The sequence below is a fragment of the Calidris pugnax genome, unplaced genomic scaffold (genome assembly GCF_001431845.1).
Source record: "Calidris pugnax isolate Ruff unplaced genomic scaffold, ASM143184v1 scaffold1, whole genome shotgun sequence".
NCBI lineage: Eukaryota > Metazoa > Chordata > Aves > Charadriiformes > Scolopacidae > Calidris > Calidris pugnax.
In genome coordinates this window covers 5,830,738-5,853,708 of record NW_015090800.1, presented here as the reverse complement: position 1 = coordinate 5,853,708, position 22,971 = coordinate 5,830,738, and the positions used below count along the sequence as shown (strand labels likewise).

General features: G+C 50.1%; 1 protein-coding gene across 11 annotated transcripts in view; it reads right to left on the bottom strand.

The window, feature by feature from the left end:
* LOC106885312 (sodium- and chloride-dependent GABA transporter 2) overlaps nt 1-22,389 on the bottom strand; it is a 36,344-nt gene extending 13,955 nt beyond the window's left edge. For 2 of the 11 annotated variants that reach the window (XR_001411422.1, XR_001411424.1), the window contains exons 1-8: nt 19,077-19,408; nt 18,875-18,940; nt 17,076-17,362; nt 12,416-12,550; nt 11,254-11,394; nt 10,539-10,623; nt 7,623-7,755; nt 3,494-3,628 (exon numbers count right to left, since the gene is read on the bottom strand). Coding sequence is in view for 8 of the 11 variants with exons in the window: in XM_014937400.1 (XP_014792886.1) it covers nt 3,494-3,628; nt 7,623-7,755; nt 10,539-10,623; nt 11,254-11,394; nt 12,416-12,550; nt 17,076-17,362; nt 18,875-18,940; nt 19,077-19,354 (1,260 nt within the window). In the remaining 3 variants the exon portion in view is untranslated. Of the gene's footprint in view, nt 1-3,493; nt 3,629-7,622; nt 7,756-10,538; nt 10,624-11,253; nt 11,395-12,415; nt 12,551-17,075; nt 17,363-18,874; nt 18,941-19,076; nt 19,411-22,102; nt 22,217-22,308 lie in introns of those variants that run through there. The other 9 variants (XM_014937403.1, XR_001411423.1, XM_014937402.1 and 6 more) reach the window with 9 other exon arrangements.
* Between the last annotated feature and the right edge of the window lie 582 nt (nt 22,390-22,971).

Below are 22,971 nucleotides of genomic sequence, written 5' to 3'. Positions count from 1 at the left end.
GAAGGGTTAGGCAGAGGCTGGATGAAGGTAGCACTCTGAATTTAGCCGCACAGAGCAAGTCAGGGGACCCTGGCACGGCGCCGTGTCAGTGCCGTGGTGGGGAGTGCTTACAGGGTGTCTGTGGAGCTGTGGGTCCTCTGCAGGTCCTCAGCACCACCAGTGCTTCCCTGCCACCAGGACCAGGGGCACAGCCCCCACCGGTTCCTTTGGTACGTCCGGGCTGGATGGAAAACAGCTCATCACAGAAAATTCTTTCTTTATAGAAAGACTGGATAAAGTATAAGCATATACGGCAGGGTGGTGGGGTTTCTGGAAATTTCAAGAGGAAAACAAGAGTGTGAGGTTTTTTTGAGAAACATTTGCTGCTTTTCCAGGGGAGGGTATGATACTCAGAGGCTGCTGAATTTAGCAGCTCCTTCATTCTCACTCATTAAATCTAATCAAATTTAGCTAAAATCACTTGAGATGATACCAGAGTGAGAGGAGACCATTACATTTCTTCTCTCTAAAGCCAACCCAAACACACAGCCGGCATTTTCTCCATCAAGCCCATCAATCTTCTCTTTAAATCTGTCTATTAAAACAGTGCCCGGTTGTGGTATGAAAGCACCAAGCAAGAGAGCCTGCCAGCGCCTGAGAAAAGTTCTTCTAATGACATTTCCCACATTTAAACCTTATTTCTGTACTCTGAATTCCTCTCATTTCAGCTTCCCACTAGTGGATCACACTGTGCATCCCTCTCCTTAACCACATCTGTAAATCCCCAGCGTTATCTACTGAAATAAACAATTGATAAAATTGCAACAAAGATAATTGCAAGGAGCAGAGCGATCAAAAGTTGAAACGGTGAACCCTGAGACCCCCTTTCAGTTAAAACACATCCCACACTATGAAATAAGTAGGAACCTTCTAGAACACAGAAAAGGCAATCAAGGAGCAGGGAAGGGGGAAAATTGGGGCGTCCTAACAGCTGTCGTGCTAACATCATAATACTAAATATTATACAAATAAAAAAAACTATGGTGTGGGCTTTTTTATTTTTTAGTTCAAAACAGACAATCTCCTTGGTGGTTTTGCTGTTATCTGCTTGTATTTGAGCAGAACTGGACTCCATTATTCAAAACTTATTTGGCTGTTTCTGTGTAGTCTTATCTACCTATCAACTGCATTTTATTTACCATTTTAATTATAAGCATTTTGTAGATTCAGAAAATGAAGGTGCAGGAAGATTTAGAGCACTATAGACTTCAGGGCCAGAAGAGACTACCATCAATCAACTGGCCTGAGCTCTCGTGAGCAGGATTTCCCAGTTTTGTACAAGGATATTTGGCAGGTGAAAAGCAATGATTTTCACACACCAGCCTGATATTCTGACACTTAATCACATCTTGGCTGCTGCTGCTCCCCTGGTAGAATCTGCTTAATAATTCATCCCCTCTTTTCACCTAGTTTTTCATATAGTTTAAAGGAGTTTTGATTTTGTCCCCTTATATATCCCTTGCCCTCTGTTTAAACCTCCCTGAGATGACTTATCATAAGGCTCAGATTGAAGAGAATAAATTTATTTATTTATTTATTTTTAATTTCCAGAATCCTTTCCCAGACACTATAGAATCTTCCATTTTTCCGGGCAGTGCAGGATTGCAGGCAAACAATTACAGCTCGCCATCCTCTGAGCGCAAATCAATTATAATAGAGACTTGGCCCCGATGGGCTGGCAGGACTCACGCTGTCCCTGCACAGGGAGAGGGGGGCACAGCCACACGTGTGTGGGCCTTGGGACACTAACCCTTCCCTCTCCCATGGGAGAACACAAGAGAAACCCCAACCCCTGCCTCTTGGTTCGGTAGAAAGCACGCTGGAGGAAGGCAACCACTGCCACCGATTCCTGTTTTTCTCCTGCAGAAGGTGAAGCATTAATTGGGGAATGGAACAGGGGAGGCAGGAGCCCGTTTCCCTCCCTGACTGGAGGACAAGCCATCCTCTTGCTCTGAAGGGTTACTCTGCCTTTTCCACTAGCGCATTAGCATTTTCCAGGCTGGAAGGAAGCTGTGCTTCTAAAGCTCAAGGCTGTAATTGGAAAAGTTTGCCAGGACGGACCTAATAAGGACACAGCTAGTACCAGCAAAACCATGCCATGCCTGAAGTGGTTTAATTCAGTCCCCTGGGCGACACAGCCGCGGTAACAACAGGACTTTTCATAAGTGAACGAGCACCGCTTGAAAATGTTATTCCATTTTAGAAGCCTCTGGCACCTCATCGGCACAAACAGAGCCACAAGCACCCCAAACAGGGACCTGTCCTCACCCCCTCCCCAAGCCTTGCTGCACCCTCACTCCAAGGAGCAGCCGTCCTGCCCATCTCCTGTCCACGGACAAACCCAGAGAGCAGCCCATACTGTAAAAGGAGGCTTTTCACCCCCGGCTCAGGCACAGCCTTGACCAGAGGGCGACTTCCAGAAAAGCTGAGCAGGAGCTCAGAGTCCTTCCCGTGATAAAAACCAGACCGCCTGGAGCTAGAAACCGGACGCTGGTGTTTAGCTCCCCGGATGGGAAGTCGTAAGTCAAACTGACTTGCAGAAAGCCACACTGCACTTGGTGGCACAAACGAGACCTGGGGATGCCCCTGACACGCTGACACCCCCAAACCACAGGCAACAGGGATCCTCTCTCCTCCATCATGGTCGGCAGGATCAGCCGGAGTCATTCCTCCACCAGCACTTACACCCTTATTTGCAAAATTAATAACCAAGGCAACACTGGGACTAGCCCAGAAAGAGTTAATGGGGTTACAAAGGGTTTTGCTGGCCTATTTTCCAGGCAGGCACCCTTTAATCTCCTTTGGAAACACCTTCACACAAAGGCTGGTACAGCAGCTCAGCTGGAGCCAGGATTTAACGTGGAAGAACTTGTCCCAAAGAGATTAAAAGCAGCAGTTGGGTGCTGACCCTTCCCATCAGACGGGCAGGAATTTCTCAGTGGGGACTGGGAGGCGAGGAGGGCAGCCGGGTCCTGGGGAACCCCCTGCAGCGTGCCACGGCTCCCACCATCCCTGCAGCCAGCGTGCTTCCCGGGAAAGCCGGGGTGAGCACACCAGGAGCAGGGCTGGCACGGTGCAGGGTGGCACCCCATCCACCAGCGACATTACCTCCGTGACAGAGGAGTCTCCCCAAGAAAGTGGGAGTGGGGGTGGCTGGGACCACTCGTGATGGAGGGTTGAATCCCACTGACTGCACCCCCTGGGCAATTCAGACCCCACTGGGACTGGAAAATACAGTAACAGCAGAGGTGAAGGTTGATAACGAGAGAAGGCAGGGACCATCAGACCACACATCAATATCACAGTCCTGCCTTACACCCACAGCGGGGAAAAAGAGGAGACAGAAGGAAGAAACTGGAGGAAAGAGAGAAAGAAAAGGAAAAGGAGGGGAAGAGGACAGCCACAGGCATCCATGCAAGCACAGCTCAGCCATTTGGTCCCCCTTCCACCTTACCTGGGGGTCCCCAAGGCGACTGATGTCTGGATAAAGGTAAAACAGGATTCCCTGGGATGCCCCGGGCAGGGAGACTCCCCTGATCAGCAGAACGATCAGCATGAGGTATGGGAATGTGGCCGTGAAGTACACCACCTGGGAGGAGGACGAAGGGACAAGCGTGAATGAGCAGCACGGGGCAGGGCACACAGAGCCAGCCGGTGGCATGGCACCGACCCCCCAGCCAGGGGAGACAGGCATTGGCAGGGGATGGGTCAGGCTGCCTCGCCAAGCATCTTGCTGCCACCTGCAGTGGGAAAGAAATGCATTTTAAAACGTGCTCAGGAAATTTGTGACACACCACAGCGTGTCTGGAGCCAGAGAAAACCTTTCTTTCTAGACCTAAGAGCGATTCAGACCCTGAGCCAGGCTGTCACCAGGTTGGAGTAGCTCCCCTGAAGCCAGTGGTGAGATATCGACGTGCATGGGTGAAGTATCCATCTGCACGTCCCTACCCCAAAGAGAGGTCTGGGTCACACAAAGTCTCTTCTCTGCAGCACTGAGTGGCAAGGGTGAGGTGTGCAGGTAAGTGATACACCTACAACATGATTGCCACCAAAGGACCACCAGGGACAGCAGACGGGGTCCCCGACTCAGGGCTGGCACTGGCAACCTGCTTGTGCCCCCCACTGCAGGGACTCACAGCCACTGCCTCTGGTTCCTGTTCAAACCCAGCATGGGGACTTCAGGCAGAGCTGGGCAGCACATCCCGGACTTGCCACCAAGGGCTCAGACCCAAGCAGGACCTTGAACTTGTATTTTCTTGCTTTTTACACCCTTAGCCCCATGGGCAACACAGCCGTACTCAGGTGGGGGTTGAAATTCCTTCCTCTAGCAAAGGAGCTGTGTCCCTTGGGGGAACACTTGAAGGCCAGCATCAGCTAATCCTTTCAGGGACTCCACGGCTGGTAAATATAACATTCAATTTCGGGATTACTGGGGTATTTTCAGGACTGCTCAGGCTAATTGCTGTAGTGTGCCACAACAACACGCTGTGGTCTGTGTTTCCCCACACAAACAACCCAATGTCAAGAGCCGATGTAGCCTTTCCAGCAATTCAAGTAGTGTCATTAATTCCCTTTGCACGGCTCCCACACCTTCAAGACTTACTGACCGCCTTGAAAAAAGTTGTTTAGTCTCTTCTATTATGCTAGGCCAGAAAAGAAATGTTGCTCCTTCCGGTTTTTCTTGTGTGGACATGCTGAGTGAGGGTTTACATCAGCACGCTTCACCTGAGTGCTACCCTACAGCTCTTTTCTCAGCTTGGGCAGTTACGCACCAGAGTCCTAAAGCTCATCTCTGGAGGAACCGCAGCAGGTAATGATGCGAAATGATCTGTTTCTCATGCCTGCTCATCCATCCAAAATGAAGTGATTCAAAATCCACCTAAAGCCCACCATCCCTGAGCGGGGGTTACAGGCTCTGCCACTGCTATAGCTGTTTCTGCATTAGAGGAGGTCCTACTAAGAAGGAGTGTATGATTTCCCTGGACAGCACAACCCCCTTCGCTCTGGCCCTAGGTACTCATTATGATCTGAGTAGTGATTCAAAAACAGATTTCTTCTGGATCCACTCCAACGTACTCCATCTGAACAAAGCAATGTCCAAGGCACCTGACGCTGCAGCACAAATCCTCCTCTAAGTAAAGATACACACTCTTCAGTGAGTCAGTTTTGTAATGTGGAAGGACAGAAGGATTTGAGAGATATCCCATCCTTGAAAAACACACTACTAGATTATCATCTCTGCCTGAAGTCCCAGTTTTTCTATGCATTTCCTGTGCCCTGCTCTATATATCACAGCAGTCTTGGGTAATGCCACAGAGGTCGGTGACAAACACCTCCTTGCTGGGGCTCACGATTGCCTGAGATGTCTGTGTGAGCCAATCCATCTGTGTCCCTCCGAATCCGCATCCCAAAGACTGAAGGAACCCAGGGACAACGTCCTTCAACACAGGCAAACACCATCATTCATTTCATTCTCAGATTTTCAAGGAGCCTGTGATTTAGAGCTCTTCAGTGACAGTTAATCAAATCCGCAGGTCCTGAGAGTTTAACAATCATCCCTGTATTTACCACACAACCAAAATCTTCCTTCAGGAAATGACAGGATGCAAGTCTCATCTTTCTCAGCTCAGGAAAGCAAGATTAAAAACAAAAATCATAAAAGCAACCCATTGCCTTTGGATCCTGGTGCACGTTCTTCCAGGACTCCAGTTTGCACACTCTCGGCTGGTTCTCTACATAACACCAGTATCAGGAGCTCAGAACACAAACTGGTAGTTGTCTGCATGTGATCTGGATTTGCATTTTGGTAACATCCTATGTGCTTTACAGCCTGCACGAATTAGCGCGTAAAGCTTTTCACTCAACAGTCACTCACATCTGCACTGAGACCAGAGGCCTGAATTTGGAGAATGTTTTGCTGGATTAAGGTTGCCAAACTTCTATCTAACAACAGGAACATCTGGATCCAATGAGATGTTACTCAATGCTTGGCTTGGACCCAATCTTTTTATTTCTCGGGCATTGTTAGCACTAACTACATCACTAGGAACCTTGCCGGGATCAGTGTGATCGTTCTGTCACATGCTGGTCAACAACATCCAGGGTTTTATTTGAATCTGATCCACATGCCTCAGCAAAGTGGTTCCATCTGTGACAACCTCCTGCATCTGCAAGCGCTCCTCAGGGACAGGCAGTCCCCACATCAGAGGGTGCCAACTGCTGCTGCTGTCCTGAGGTGGGCAATTCCAGCTCATGGTGTTTGCCCCTCCGCTGGAAAATCCCCAGGACTAAGGTATATCTCTTCCCCAACGGGACTGTATTCCCACAGACATCATTTTAGCTGGATTATTCAATATGCAGAGGGTTGATAAACCTACAGACACTGTTACTTTAGTAAAAGGTTTCTGTTTTCAAGGAGAGAAGATCTCACCATCGCTAGTCCTTTTTGCTAAAATAAACTTGCATTTAACCTAGAACTTTGATCTAAAATAGACGGAATTTGTTCTCAGCACTTCCCACACTATGTTTGCTGCATCATAGTATCATATTTGCTGTTATTGTACTGCCTCTGCTTTCTTTTAGCAGGCCACCACAGCAAGCAGTTGCTCTTTTCTTCTAATTTTACTCCATGGAAACCAGAAAATATCGTCACTGCAAGCTGCTTGATTTCCCCGTCATGTTTCATAATCCCAGACCATTCTGGAAGCAGGAGAAACTGCTAACATCCATGCCATCAACTTGATGGAAGGAGCTAAAATTTACACCCCATCACACATGATATCTTGTTCAAAGCGTGCTGAAAAGACACCATTTAGACAACATACTAAACCTTCTCATTTCCATCTGTTCTTGCTGGCTCCAGACGAAGCTGGCTGGGAACAGGTCAGGAGGCAGTAGCAGAAACTAAGGAATGGGGTGAGTGCAAATGACAGTGGCACACTCTGCAACAGAGGGAGCATGAGGTGGAGCTGGACAGTCACACCAACCCTTCCCAGAAGGATTCGAAGAAATACCTCTGTGGTGACCAGTGCAGAGGCGGGGGGAAAGACAACCTTTATTCCTGTGGAAAACAAGAAACTCTAGGAAGAGTTGTGATGAACAAAAAGAAGAAAAAGAAGATCCCCTAGGCAATGAGGCAGAGAGCATTGAGGCCATCAGAGTTACCTTTGTTAATATCTAAGTTACCTTTGTTAATATCTAATGAATTTGAAGATTTTCCAGCTGCACTTGCCAGCAGAGGCAAAGAGGTGCTGCTTGCTCACACTGTGGTGGGAGGGGAGGGAAGGGAACATTGCAATCACCCCATAAAGAGGAAGACTGCAAGGTCTCCTGGGTCTGTGGGTAGAGAGGGGTCAGATGAGGATATACATCTTGGAAGTTGACATCTCAGCACTCCTATCCTTTCCTACCCAAAACACAGAGCCTGGCTTTCACTCCTGCTGCAAGTTGAGACCCACAGGCTCCTTCCAGCTTATTCAGAGGGTGGTTCCCAGGGGATCCCTAGGACCTCTCTGAATGTACAAAAGACAAGTAGATCAAGTGCTCCAGCTGTGACCAAGAGAAGATGTGAACCAAGGACTCACCTTGCCTGTGGACTTGACCCCTTTCCAAATGCAGAAGTAGCAGATGATCCACGCCAGCAAGAGACACAGAGCCAGCTCCCAGCGCAGACTTCCCAGGTGCTGGATGCCATCCGAAATCTTTAGCACTCTCCTCCTGCATTGCGGGGAGACAAAGGAACATCCAGGTGTCACTGATGTCGGCCACTAATGTTCCTAACACCACACTAGTTCTCACCACACCTCCACAGCACCTGGTGGCTTTGAGGAGAAGAGCTGTTCTACTAAAAGGACCTAGGTCTGAGCTGAAAGCCTCAGGAATCAAGCAGTGCTCCTGTCTTAAAAGTGCCACAAGCCTGGAAGATCAGTCCTGGACACTTTATTCTACACTCACACCAGTGCTGGCCTGTTGGGCCAAGATATTTCTTCTGCCCTCTCTGCCACCCTTCATTTTTCTTGTTCTCTAGGGTTAGAGCTCTCTCTCTGCAAGGACATGCAGCACTGCACACACAAGCTCTGCCTGGGCCTTTTCCTGCACATTACAAAGTTCACTGCATGCTTCAAATGTCAAAGTGAATGATACATTGAACTTACCATGAAGAACCCATCAGGACCACCCAAGCATAGCACACTTTGATCTTCAGGAGCAGCTACATATTTCAGCTCAGATCCAGAGCAGCAGAGCATCCCATACCATGACTAAGACCCAACCCAAGACCACAGTAATCCCCATTGTAGTCAGAAGAGGCCACCTTGGGAATCCTCTTTCAGCTAGTGTAGAGATAAGATCCTGGGCTAGATGGATCTTGGTTCAGCTAAGGTCTTACGGTCTCATCCCAACCACGTAGCACCTTTCCACGTCATGGGTATGTCGAGTCTTCCTCATTGCTTACAGAAGTATGGACTCACACACCTCCATCTCCTACACCGTTTAGGTGGATCTGACTGAAACCCCATGGCACAGTCACAAAATCCCAAGCCTGAGATAGGCAGAGAGGGACACACACTACCCTGGAGCCCAGCAGCAATGCCCGCCATGCTGCAAAAGACAGCAATTATCCCAAAATAAAGGTTCTCCTGGAGAACAGCAGCCTAAGACACACTGCTTCCTTTCCAGCCCCACAGCAGATTGAAAGGATGAGAGAGGGGTCAGAAAAATCGTCCTGCTCCACCAGATACGTTTCATCGCATTGCTCTTTCCCTGCTTCCCTGGACATGGACTCTGTAACCAGTGCAGAAAGGGTACCATCAGACCGTAACTAACTGGGCACTGTACTGCAGCCAGAAGAGGCCTCAGAAGCACACCATCAGCCTGCTGGCAGGTCAGTGCTTCTGGAAGAAAGGGTGGCCTCCTACCTCCCCACCCAGGGAGGGCTGGAACAGATACTGCATCGGAAGCAACGGACAGTGGAAATTTCCAGTCCCATGTGCCAATTCCCCAGTAACACAGGGATGGTCACAGCAGTGGTGGGAACACCAGCTTTTCCAGCATCCAGCAGTCCAAGGCAGGCCACCTCCTAGTCACATGTGAGCAGCAGGCACAGGGGGAGTGCAGGCTCAGGGAGCCCATAGGAGACCAAGTTTAAAAGCTTTGAAATTTACAAACAGCCTTCCCTGTGCTGAGCCAGAGCCCTCCCTCCATCTAAATGCACAAGGGAAATTCATGGTGGCAGCAGAGGGGTTGCTTGCACAGTCTGTTAGCTGGGGCTCAGCGTGTAACTGTCCCCGTTCTTCCAGGAGATGCTGAGGATCATCAGACATCCCAAGCCTTCATCCCAGAAACAAAGCTACTCTGCACCTCAGGGTAACTAACATGAGGGGGGAAAAAAAATGAAAACGAGGGAGCAAATGTCACCATGAACAGCACTTCAGTTTTGGTGAACTTCTCCCCTCAAGATAGCTCGCATATTAGTCACTCTACAGTAAAAACATCACTTTTCCTACTTTTAAGATGAAGACTAGGACTAGCTCACATACAAAAGTGAACTAGGGCATGCTAGGGCAACCCAGGAACATGGTAGTACCCCACAGTAGCATGGATTCAAATGAAAGATCACCTGCTCCATCACCAGTGGGAATGCATACGGTACACCACAGGGTTTTAAGGCTTCAACTGCTGAACAAATATCTGTTTTGTCTGCAAAACATGCAGATAAAAACCCATTGCCAAGCTGCTGCTTTGTGAATCACCACAGATCTCGCCCCACTCCCACCTATAGCTTTAGCATCCATGTCCTGAGCATGGGTTAGACTGGATGCAGCCACCAGGCAGGTCTGCACGGGACAGGCTGCTCCAAACAGAACAAGAGCAATGGATAATCCAGCAGACACATAAATCAAGCCATCGGGTAATGGGGACCATATCCTGAGGGAGTATCACTAATTATTTTATTGAGGTTTGCACCCTGGTTAAGTCAAAACCAAAGCTCCAGGATGGGGAACATGCAGCCACTTCACCTCTATTGCAGGAAGAAACAACTGTACAAGGAAGTTCACGGCTGGCAATGAAAAACAAGGGAGGAGGCAGGGAGAGGAGTAGCACAAGTGGAGAAAAGAGAATAAGTGAAACATCAAGGACCAAAGGAGGCAAAGCATCGGTGAAGTTAGGTAAGGTCTTGCAGTATCAGCTAGCCATCGCTGGGGTCAGTGAGACCGAGAAGCCCAAAAGGTCCAGAGAGACAGGAATGCGACATCAGAGAAGGACAAAGTCAGATGGCTCTGAGGCATGCCAACACAGCTCCAAACACCACCAGCCCAGTGATGTCACCCTCACTAACAGCACTGCCCCTGAGAGCCTTCACCCTGACCTGTTCAGCTTTCTCTCTTGTGTCCTCTTCCAGCAAAGATGGGCTAATAGGAAGTGCTGCTGCAGGGTTTGTTCCTTCCCCAGGGAAGGTACCCCCTGGAGGAAAAGGGGGTACAGGCCTGTCCTTTACTTACTCCCAGAACTCGATGACAGGGGAGGTGGCGTTTTCACTGGTCACATTGAACGTTGAGTTCGCCTTCTGGAGCTCCATGCAGTTCCCTGCGGGAGAGGCCCAGGGAGACAGGGAGAATAAGTACCAGTGGATGGAGTACCAGGGGATCTGAAAAATCCCTCCTTTTCCATCCGCAGTGCTAACACTCAGTGACATTGAGACAAATTTTGTATGGTCCCAAAAATGCACAAAAGCAGTCCCCTCCAGGGTAAGGCTGGCAAGAAACCTAGGACAATTAAGACAATGACATTTCATTTTTGCTTCTAGTATGTGGAACTAGAAGTTCCACGCTCATGTGGTGAGCAGTCTCGACCAGCACTGGGTCTATGGCTAACACACAGCACAGGATGACTAGAAGATGCCAAGAAGGAAGTTGCCCACAGTGGATGGAGCCCAGAGCAAGAGCCAGTGGGGAGGCCACCACTGCATAGCCCTGGCCAGGTGCTACAAGTGTCTGGGCTGTGCCAGCACTGGTGCTCTCTAGCAAAGACCTAGATCAACCGAGTCTCTTCCCCAAAAGCATTGCCATCACTGCAGCGACCCAGCACTCCCACCCCTATGACCAATAGTCCCACCCAAGCACGGCTGAGCCACTCTCCTGAGGTTTGGCCCAGGGCAGCAGCAGGTTCCCCTCAGCCAAGAGCTGGTGGAGGACTGGGAGAGGGTTCCACACCTACCTGTGTTCCACTCGTGGTCACAGCTGCCCCAAGGGAGGTCGATGGTGAACGAACTGAAGAGATAAAACAAGGCCCAGGCAAGGACAACGATGTAGTAGAAGTTCAGCAGTATGACGATGACCTGTGAGGCGTAGCCAATTCCTGCAGAAAGCGAGCCCCGAAGGCAGGTGACCCACATGCCCCAAAGACAGGAACAGGACTCCCCTTGGGAGCTGCTCACCCTACGTTTTCATCTGCTGCTTCACGTTTTGGCTGCACTGCCAGATAAATGCCAATGGGGTGGCTGCCAGAGCATCATCCCCTCCCGACAGTCCACCATGCTGCATCAGTGGAGGTCCAAGCAGGGTCATAAGGGATCCCCTCTTCCTACCAACCAACCACAGCCTTCCCTGGTGAAAGGGTGGCAAAGCGATGGAGTCTGTGCAGCTTATGGCTGGAAAGCCACCCAAAGGGACAGAAACATATGGCAGTGCTCCACCTGCTGAATAACACCTCTTCTACCCAAATTAACTTTTTATTTTGTTCACTCATCCCTTTTCACTGTTTGGGAAGTTTTGTGTTAACATCACACACTTTCTCTGGGAGGTGCTGGAGGAGCACCTGAAGGTTTTGGTACACGGAAAGGAAGCAACTGAGACTTTCAGAGAAATCACGGAAAGTGGCTTGAGGCTGGATGACTGTGCCAAAACAGTGCTAGAAGTGGATCTGACCACTAACAGTTTATTAAGACAGCTGAGACCTTTCACCACTAAGGTTTTAAGCCATCTATAAACTCAGGAAAACGACATGGCATTGACTTAAAAAAAATAGTAGCATGCTTTATGTTCCTCATAACTTCTAGAAGCATTTTCAGTGTTTAGCTCTTGGAGAACAACCTTGACTGGGTACAAAGCTCCTGGCCAGAGCTCTAGCAATGAAAAAGGAAGCCAGGATGCAATGTAATGATGGGAACTGCTTGGTTGGAAAGGCAATCAGTTTTTCCAGTGTAATTTTGGAAAGGGGGCAGCTGGTGGCTCTCCCAGGGTGGGATCCCCAGGGGTGGGCAGAAGATGCGTGGAGGTATGTAAGGAGCTGGGCTGTGGGGAAACCCATCACTGCTCATCCCCCTGGGGTCCCGCAGTCCCCCCACCTTGCCGTGCCCTCCCAGGCTCACCCCACTCACCTTCAAAGAGGGGGCAGATCCTGCGCCAGGCTGTCACCCCTCCCTGGCTGGTGTACTGCCCCAGCGCTGTCTCCAGGAAGAAGACTGGGATCCCACAGGTGAAGAGGAAGATGAGGTAGGGGATGAAGAAGGCACCTGAAAGATTCAAGCAGCAGATAGGAGAAATAAGCCCCATGGGGTGACTGGGGTCAGGCCATCCTTAACCCAGCATGGAGCAAGTTCTTCCTGGTGGGGGGCACAGCCTGGGAGGGATGGGGGCTGTGGGGCATGAAGGCCATGGACAGGGGTGCCAGCAAAAAGGTATTTTTCCTCATGTTGCTTCTCCCAGAGTGATGTGATTGCATGAGAAAACATTTGGAAAAGGTGGAGAAGAAAGTTTCTTTGTTGCCTGATTTTTGTGCAGAAAAGAGAGAAACAAGTTCTCAGCAGCTGCACAGAAATACAGGAGAACACCCTGCTCTAAAACTATTATGACTTTTAATCAAGTTGGTGACTCCTTTCACGGTAATTATTCTCAGGGAATAAGCTGACAAGCCCACAGATGACAACACCAAGGCACTGAGGAGCAACATAGAGAGCGACATCTTCACCCAGTCTGTGGGTTTGCTCAATCCTTTGCTCACCAAACAACAGCAGACAGGCAAAGGAAAAGCAAGAAGTGCAGGAAAGCATGTACCTCGGGCCAGCGGCCAGGTTTGCCCTCCTGGCCAAGCCCTGCCACGAAACCAAAGCATGGGGAGAGAAAATGCATCAGGCTTTTGGTTACCCCAGGCTAATGTTAAAACGCAGGAATGGCATTTTACTCCACAGAGCACAGGAGACATCCCTGAAAGACGGTCCTCACTCTCTGCTGTGCTAACGTGCAGCCATGAGAGCTGCTCAAGCCCTGCTGCAAAGGCAGGGACATGGGGCAGGACGGGGAGATGGCATGGAAAGGGGTGTCCCCCGAGCGGGGCTGCGGTGGCCTCGGAGGGACACGCACTGTTGGAGGTGACAATCCAGCCACTAAACTACTTTTTTCTTGCATAGGCCTTTTCTGTGCCAGCGAGATGCTAGCTGGTCTGGGGTCAGGTCGGTGGGGGTGTATGGGAAATAACAATCCCACTGCACAAGTAAACTCAAAACCCAAGAGATTTCGTTAAGAAGCTTAGCTAGCATGCAGAGGCAGAGAGAGGGAAAGAGGGGCTTTGGGGACCAGCTAGAAGTCCCACCTCATGCTCATCCCAGCAGGGTACAGAGCCACAGCCCTCTCCTTGTAAAAAAACAAAAATGCAACCAACAAAATAGACAGGGAGAGCATCTCAGCAGGTCCCCATGGGCAAGCAGCAGCTGAAGGGATGCTGATACCTGGCAGCCCCAGGGGAACAATGAGCATCTGCCCACAAGCTCTTCCTCTACCAGTAAACAGAAGCTGGTGAAGGGCAAAGGGCAGGGGAAGTGGTTGTATTGACACCATGTCCTCAACTCCCAACTTGCATGCAGTATCATCATAAAAGTGGTGTCTTTTTCTTTTTCCTGTATAAAAGTTTGTGTTTAACTAAACTGCAGCCAGGGAACCCCAGGGACAGTCCTCAGGTGGCAGGTTGAGCTCCCCAGCCTGGGTCTCCCTTATTTGCAGCCCGCCATCTGAGTGCTGAGGAGGGTGTGTGGCACTGACAGCCACACCACCAGACAGGATTCCCCAGTATTTCCCAATCTTTGGGGCCAGCCTGCCCAGGGAGGGCCTGACCCCGTCATGGGAAGTGAAAGCCAAAGCCAACAAGAGCAAAAAGAACACTTTTTGTTGTTTTTTCCTTCCCCCTCCCTTCTCCCCAGTATATACGACCTAGGTATCAAAGATTGAGTACTAAATATATCAGGGACTACTCTTTCTTTTTTTTATATGGAAATATCCCTAAAGAAAGGGAAAGTGGCCAGCTGCCTCTCTCTACATAGCTCAGATTTTGCAGATATGGGATTTTTTGCGAAGAGCCTGACTTATTTAGGGCAGCAAAGCAGGAGCTGGCAGCGGTTATCGCTGCTGTCTACACACAGTTCAGCAAGGGAGGAAAAGTCAGGCACAGAAGCACAGCTATTTCAGCCAGACGGCGGCACTGGCACAAGGTTGTAGGCTGGCCATGGCTGTAAGCTGGCCACGACTGACCTGGAGCTGGAAATCAAATAAAGGTCCCTCACTTTTACTGAAGTACCAGAGAATCACAGAATCGTCTAGGTTGGAAGGGACCTTCAAGATCATCTAGTCCAACCATCAACCTAGCTCTGACAAAAAAAAAACAAAACAAAACCAACAACAACCAAAACAAACAACCAAAACAACCAAAACAAACAAACAAAAAAACCCACAAAAAAACAACACTAAACCATGTTCCCGAGCACCATGTCAACTCGTCTTTTGAACACCTCCAGGGATGGTGCCTCAACCACTTCCCTGGGTAGCCCATTCCAAGGCTTGATAACCCTTTCAGTGTAAAAATTTTTCCTAATATCCAACCTGAACCTCACCTGGCACAACTTGAGGCCATTTCCTCTCATCCTGTCACCTGTAACTTGGGAGAAGAGACCGATCCCCACTTCTCTACACCCTCCTTTCAGGGAGTTGTAGGGACCGATAAGGTCTCCCCTCAGCCTCCTCTTCTCCAGGCTGAACACCCCCAGCTCCCTCAGCCTCCCTCCCTCTTAAGACTTATTCTCCAGACCCCTCACCAGCTTCGTTGCCCTTCTAAGCAAGCGCCCAGACCAGCCTTCCCAAAGGAATACAGGACAAAATGTCCAGCACCTTTTAAAATTAATCTCAATGCATTACAAGGGATGTGAGACAGCACCAGCAGGCTGGACTCCATGGTAAAGGAGGGAATCCCCAGTCCAGTCCACCCTCATCACACTGCCCTGCCCCAAGGAAAAACCGTATGGGAAAGCCTCTCGCCTCTGTATGAGAGTCCTGTGTGCCATCCTTCCCCTAAACCCATGGGAAGGGGGCCAGAGATGAAAAATTTGCAAATTTTCCTGAGATTTCAAACTCGTTATAGTCTCTGCTGCTTCACAGCAGCTTTGCTTCAAGTCCCCGTTTCTTAGGGGGAAAAAAGGCTGAGAAATCCCTTTGTGCCTTCCCTCTGCTGTCCAACCACACACGACAGCTTCCCTTTCCCCAGAGCCCCACCCCGAGCTCTCCCCTGGCACCCAAGGCAAGGGGTGCCAGGACAAGGTCCCAAGTCCTGCTGCCCCCGAGGGGATGGCACCGAGGAAGGGGTGTGCAGCGGTGGGAACAGGCACGGGTCAGCAAGCAGCCAAGGAACCTTCCCCGTGGAAAAAAAGAAAACATGATAAATCCTCCTTTTTTCAACGGGGAAAGAAAATGCCCGACCACCTGGTGAAAAGAAACAAGCGCCGGGCAAAGCACGGCGTGAAAGTAGCTAAACAGCGATTAATCCTCTTTTATGCCACCGGGGTGAAATGAAAGCAGTTTAGTGAGGCCCATGAGACTACCCCAAGCTCAAGGCAGGGGATTTCAGCCCCAGGTCCCCAGCACTCACTCCCTGCCAGCTCCCAGCCAAGCACCCTTTCCCCTCTCCCCTTCCGGAGAGACCAATTAGCAATTAATCAGCAGACAGGGAGAGCAACTCCCTCCTCTCCATATGCCATCAAAGCAAACTCAAGAAAGGCTTTGAGTTTTCTTTTTTTAAGTAGTTTTCTCTCTTAAAAGGCAACCACAAAGGAAAAGCCCACAGCGACCCTCCACCTGCAAAAGCAAGCCCAACTCTGTGGCCAAGCAGCACAGCAGCCCGGCCTCTTGGGCCACCAGCCACCGGTCACCACCTGGTAGAGCCTGAGCAGCACCAACGTGCCAGCACCTCACTGGCAGCAGCAACACCCCGCTTCCTCTCTCTCCATCAAACACATCCATCCGTACACCTCACAGCCCTGCCATGTGGCTCAGAGGCAGGTGCCCTCTCTCCCACACGGTCACGGCTGTGGTGGATGCTCTTGAGGGCACCACGGGGTGCAGGAGGGGTGCTAAGCTTCTCCACCAAGGCAAGGAAAACCCTCTCGCTCTGTCCTGCCCCTGCTCCAGCACCAGTCCCTGAGGGGCACCCTTCCATGACCAGACACCAGACCAGAACCTGTGGTCAAGAGCCCTTTGGAGGCTCCCTGAGCCTCCAGGAAATGTTGTAGCTCCCATGAGGACTACGGTGCCCATCAGCGTCCTGCACTGCTCCCTGCTGCACCACCAGGACCTGTCACCTTGTCAGCCCAGGGCGCCTGGTGCTCCTCAAGGAGGAGGTGCCTGGGGTGAGTCACACTGCTCATAGAGCCCCCCAGCCAGGTCCTTCTGCCTGCCCCCCCGCTGATGGCCACCCACCTCATCCGTGGGAGCAGGACCAGTGCTCCACACACCTCAGGGAAATAAGGCCACCAGAAACCCTGAGACATGACCGCTTGGTCACCCTCATCTCACATGGTCAAAGCAGCCCCTATGCATGGCCCAGATGGTGGCACCACGCTGGCAGGTTGGCATCCTGTCTTCAGACTCATGACTTGGGCATTGCTGAGAAGCTGCTGCCAGCAGTAAGCAGGGCCAGACACAGATGTCACAGAGGCAGAAGGGACCGTGGAGGTACGCCAGTGACCAGGCATCCCTGGGGCTGGCCGGGGCTGCACTTACCTCCACCATTCTTGTAGCAGAGGTAGGGGAAGCGCCAGACATTTCCCAGGCCGATGATCTCCCCAGCCACGGACAGGACGTACTCCAGCTTGTTGTTCCACTGCCCTCGCTCCAAGGTCCGGTCCTCCTCTTTCTCCTCCTCCTCCTTCTCCTTATCCACGCCGGGGTGTGTGGGCACCGTTTCACCATTGCTGACGGCTCCAGGGACTCTGTAATCCATTGCACCTTCAGAAGGAGTTTCCTCCGTTACGTTCAGAACAAGCCATGCCACGAGGCAGAAAGTTGGGCTACGGAAGGCAAGAGAGGGGAGAGGGCACAGGTACACACACCCTGTATCATTCCCCTCCTGCTCCTTGTAATGAATTCCTGCTGGTAGCAAGGTGCTAAAAGCGGGCGTACGCTTTCATTTCTTAGTCCCAAAGCAGTCCTTAAAAGCCACTGTCAGTTTCATTATTTTTGAATTGACTCATTTCAAAACACTTCTGCTTCTGGAAGCCCATCCTCTAAGCACGGCCAAGACCCAGTGGTTCGGCCGGGCAGGAGCTCCCACTGCAGCAGATAAGGGGAACAGACTTAAGACTGGAGGGGGAAGAGAGTGGGATCAAATACTTGACAGGACAGTTTATAAGGGTTTCTCTTCTCCCCTGTTGCTACTTACACATCATGTCATGAAAGTGACAAAACACACAGAAGCCTTAAACACAGGAAGAGGACAAAGTGAAGTAAGAGGGAAACAAGTTTCTGCTTTCAGTGGTGGCAACAGTTGCTGGAAATCTACCAGTCTGTGAGAAAAGGTAATTTTTCAGGATGGTGCTATCCTTGTAATTGCAGGAGAAGAAAAAGTGCAGATGCCATCCATGGCCATCTGGGATCTCTCCTCTCCCAGAGTCCCTCCAAACATCTCCCCGTTGCCCGCAGAGGCTCCCCACGGTTCCGCTCTGGGGAAGCTTTGGCACTGCAAGAGCTTCTCCTGTCTCTATACAGATCTCTAAGGGAAGTAGAAGATCAAGACAGAGTAGGTGGGCACCTCTCCTGCTCTCCCACCTTCCTCCAAAAAGCCCTGAGAGGACTTCTCTCCTCTCTGGAAAGCCAGGGCACAGCATCAGGGACTGCTGGTTCTCAGCTGGTGCCTCAGATGATGGCGAGGAGACGGGCACACGTGGCATCAGCTCTGCCACAGCCACACAGGAGTCACGGGGGGTATTGAGCCTGGTCTTTGTGGGCAGGGTGCCCTTCTGGCCGCCAAGACCCACAGGGCAAAGAGTGAGGATTGTGGTTCCCACCAGCGCCCGGTGCCAAAGCTGGGGTTGCTAGGAGGACCTTGTGCCAAGGAGGCCACCTTCTTCTGCCCAGTGCCAGCCCTTGAGCCCGCTCATGTCCCCCAGAAGCTGCCAAACGCTGCCATTCATTCCCGCCTGCAGCTCTCTTGCCGTGAGAGCAGGAAGAGGTGCTGGCAGCAAATGACACTCTCCCCCCATCCAGGCAGAGGGGAAAAAAAAAAAAAAAAAAAAAAAAAAAAAAGGAGAAAAAAAATGGAAAAAGGCAAAGCAGCACTTTCAACCTCTCCCCTCCCCCTACAGAGTCCCCTATAAAACACTTTGGGATACGAAGAGGAGCAAGGAACACCGGCAGGCGTTTGACAGCGGCCGCAAGGAAGGGCTGGGAGGACCCCTCCACGCTAGAAAATTATTAAACAGGCAGAAAACGCTCCGTGACCTCTCATCCACGGCAGACCCGGGTGGGTGCGGGGCACAAGGAGGGGGAGCAGGGCAGGAGGAAACAGGGGGCAGAGGTGTTACCTTGCGGACGGCGCTGTCGGGGCGCGAGCTGTCGGGAGAGGCGAAGGCAGGACGGAAAGGTGCTGGCTATTTCAAGTGTGGAAAGAAGGGGGAAAAAAAAAAGAAAAAAGAAGAAAAAAAAAAATTCAGCGGTGGTGTAATCCTAGACTTTGCCCAACCCACATTCCTTCCCCCCACCCCCCAGGGCTGGACAAAAACCTACACATGACTGATTTCATGGCCAGTGTGAAGGGGCTCGTTCCCCCCTGCCTGCCAGAAGGGCTCACACAGCCTCTGCCAGCCCTCTCCCTCCTGGAGACCAGGGACCGCTTGGCTCTCCATCATCCCTCTGCCCAACGCTGTCCCGGGAGGCACGGGAGGAAGGGGAGACCACCACACACACCGGAGGGAGCCGAAAACCTGCTGGGAAAGAGGTAAAAGCTGAAGCAGGAATTTACAGTGAATTCCCATCGCTGGGTCTCCCCTCAACAGGGAGGACATGGGCACAGGGTAAGGTCCTGCATCCCAGCCCCGAGCCACGATGCCCAGGGAGGCAGCCGGGCTGTGCTGTGGCCAGGAGCAGCAGGGCTCTGAGCTAGAACTAAACCTCTTCTGCTGCTCCCTACTAATGGCCCAAAGCAGCCTCATTGAGAAATTCGGCAGGCTGCAAAACTCTCCTCCCTCACACGCAGGGATCTTTGCCACTGGTCTTTCCCAGGACCAGCACTGCCATTCATTCCTGCTTCCAACTCCCCCGGCCAAGAGAGTAGGAAAAGGCATTGGCAGCAAATGACACTCTCCCCAATCCAGGGAGAGGGAAAAAAAAAAAACCAAGAAAAAAAAAAAAAAGAAAAGAAAGGCAAAGCAGTACTTTCAACCTCTCCCCTCCCCCTAGAAAACACTTTGGGACGTGAAGAAGAGCAAGGAACACTGGCAGGCATCCCAGGACATCACCCCAGAAGCTGCAATGGGAGCAGGCGATCAAACAGTAGATGGAAAAATCAAGCAGCGGGGAGAAAAACAGCCCCAGTTGTGCATACCCAACACGGGGTTGCAAAATTAGCTGTGGCTGCTCGGGAAGGAGGTCTTGGGATTGCTGCAGGTAGTTACTTGATGACATTAGCTACATGCTTTGAGGCCATAAAGCAGGCAAACAGAACAAGATATTGTTCACGGTAGGTGTGTTAAAGCTGTGATGGTCCAAGGATGTAAGGAAGGCAAGGTTTTAAAATATTTTTATTACATCCAATGATGAATATCTGGGGCAAGAGAGAACAAAACAAAACAAAACAAACTCGTACTTTTAGGCTCAGAGTCCTTGTATAAAGCCTGCAAAGCAGGAGGAAAACCTGAGCTGTGCACAGGCAATTTGAGGAGGTGTTAGGAGGACAACAGAAATGAAGCTGCAAAAACTACAGCCCCACCGCACCAATTTATGATGTACCCACACAGCACTGGACTTTCTACAGGAGAAACAGGGAAAGGAAAGAGGGATGGGCAGAGGTAAGGAACAGACTCAACCAAGGAGCGATCAAATACACGACAACTCCTTATCTCAGGAAGAGATGCCCAAGGTAAAAAGAGGGTGACAGCAGAGGTCTAGGAAACAAGGAAAAGACAGAGAAGATGAATGTATCATTCACTACATCTCATAGCGCAAGAACTAATGGCATCTGATGAAATATTGAGATTTAAACCAAAAGGAAATACTTTTTCCTCCCACTGCGCATAATTAATTAAACAAGGTACCCGTGGGTGCTGCCATGGAATATTGTTTGGAAAGGAACTAGACAAATGCACAAAGGGCTGCTCCTCCTCAGCAGCAGTGATTAAACAGGATGGTCCAAATAAAACAATCTGCTCCAGTCCTCAAATTGATGACTGTTGGAAACCAGGGAAGACGTTCCAGAGGAGGAATTAAGCAAGACAGTGAGAAGCAGAGAACATCCTTGCAGAGAAACCATCTCACACAGCACAGAGTAGTTGTTAAACAGGGTAAGGATATAGGGGTTAAAATACAACAGCAAAGTCAAATAATACCTTGCCTTTTGCAAAAAATTGGTGTAAGGAGAGAGGAGATTGAACAAAGAAACATTTAGAGATTCTCAAAACTATTGTGTGCATCAGCATCACTGCTCAAATAACCCTGTATAACCATGATCTCCACGGCACACCGATGGCAATAATCTTATCAACAAGACAAGCTAATTGGCAGGAACTAATAGGCTCTGATAGGACACTGTGTAATCAATAACAAACTATTTGAATTCCATCCAGCGAGATAAGACCACACTGAGCACAACAATAAGCTGAAAATGAAAACAAATGTTCAGCGTACACATAAGCAGCGAGGGGAAATATTAAATCTACAAGTGCAAAAGCAAGCTGGAAAGTCCCAAGCAATGCGTATTTAAAGTAAAACATCACTTTACACATCTTCTGGAGTGAAACAGGAAGAAGTCCACATGGTTTTTGGGAGATGTTACTTGAGAGATTAAAAAAAAAAAAATTAATCTTTTTACCAAGGGCAGGAAGAGAAGAGAATCAACAAATATCACAAAGGATCAGTTAAGACTACAGAAAAAGATGTTTTCAATACATGCTTTTGAAATTGCAGAAAGCAAAGAAACTGTGAGGGACTTCAATTACCCCATCAGAAACAACGAAAATCTAACGGGAAAAATGCAAAGGATGAAATCTTGATGTCTAAGATTTTGAGTCTGTAGCCATATTTAAGCCAAATGGAAGAAGGGGACAGTCAGAAATAAACCTTAAGAAACAGATTTGCAAGAAACAAATAAAAGGGATGGAAGAATGTGAATCTTTAACAAAATAATAAAGGAAAAAGCCTAGATAATATGCACACTATAGTGAAAGGAAAGTAATTTCACCCTGAGATCTGCTGAGACAATACCATTTAAAGATATTTTTTACAGGTACACGGACATATATTTTATTTATACAAATAAGAAGAACACCAGGGAAGGTCTGTCACAGGAGCTTGTGCTACCCAGAGTTGCGCAAGCTGAACGTCACCGGGTGGCTGCAGAGCATCTTCCTCCCAGAGCCACAAGTGCTGGTGCATAGCTCTCATGCCACCTCCAGGATGGCACAAGGGGGTTATTCCCCTCCCAGAGGCACGAAATGGAAGGCTGCCTGTTTAAAAACGCCCCCGGAGCACAGGGCTGAAGATGGTGCCAGCCGGAGCAGCCACCCTCCTCCCAGTCCCGTCCCTGGGTTGTGACTCACCCTTTACTGGGACAGCCTGTGCTGGAGTGATGCCTCTCCAAGCGGGTCCCAAAGCAGCTTCCAGGTCCGGGGCAGGCTGCCAAGCTGCCTTTGCTGGCACAGGGCAGCACAGTGCTGGCACACGAGGCACGGGTTAGTCCCTTCTTCCCAGCAACAATTTTGGAGAAGGGCAAGAGCAGTGGACCAGGGGGTCTCTGTCAACGTACCCGATGCCTCGGCCAGGATAAGGGTTGGACAATCTGGATTCTAGATGCTATTGGTTCCTCTCCTGATATTTATGTTGCATTTTGGTCATCTTTCTCTTTACCTTACAACCTTACAATCTGTTGGAGAGAGTCAAGAGGAGGGACAGGAGGATGATGAGAGGGCTGGAGCATCTCTCCTCTGAAGACAGGCTGAGAGAGTTGGGGTTGTTCAGCCTGGAGAAGAGAAAGCTCCAGGGAGACCTTATAATAGCCTTCCAGTACCTAAAGGGGGCCTACAGGAGAGATGGGGAGGGAACTCTATCAGGGAGTGTAGCAACAGGACAAGGGGTAAGGGTTTTAAATGGAAAGAGGGTAGATTTAAATTAAATATAAGGAAGAAATTCTTTACTTTGCGGATGGTGAGGCACTGGAACAGGTTACCCAGAGAAGCTGTGGATGCCCCATCCCTGGAAGTGTTCAAGGCCAGGCTGGATGGGGCTTTGAGCAACCTGGTCTGGTGGGAGGTGTCCCTCGCCATGGCAGGGGGGCTGGAAGAAGATGATCTTTAGGGTCCCTTCCAACTCTAACCATTCTATGATTTTCTGTCTTTAGTTTTGCACCATTCTTCCACCAGCGGCTGAGGTTGTTCTCCCAAGGAGACAATGTCTCATAGCCCAGACAAAG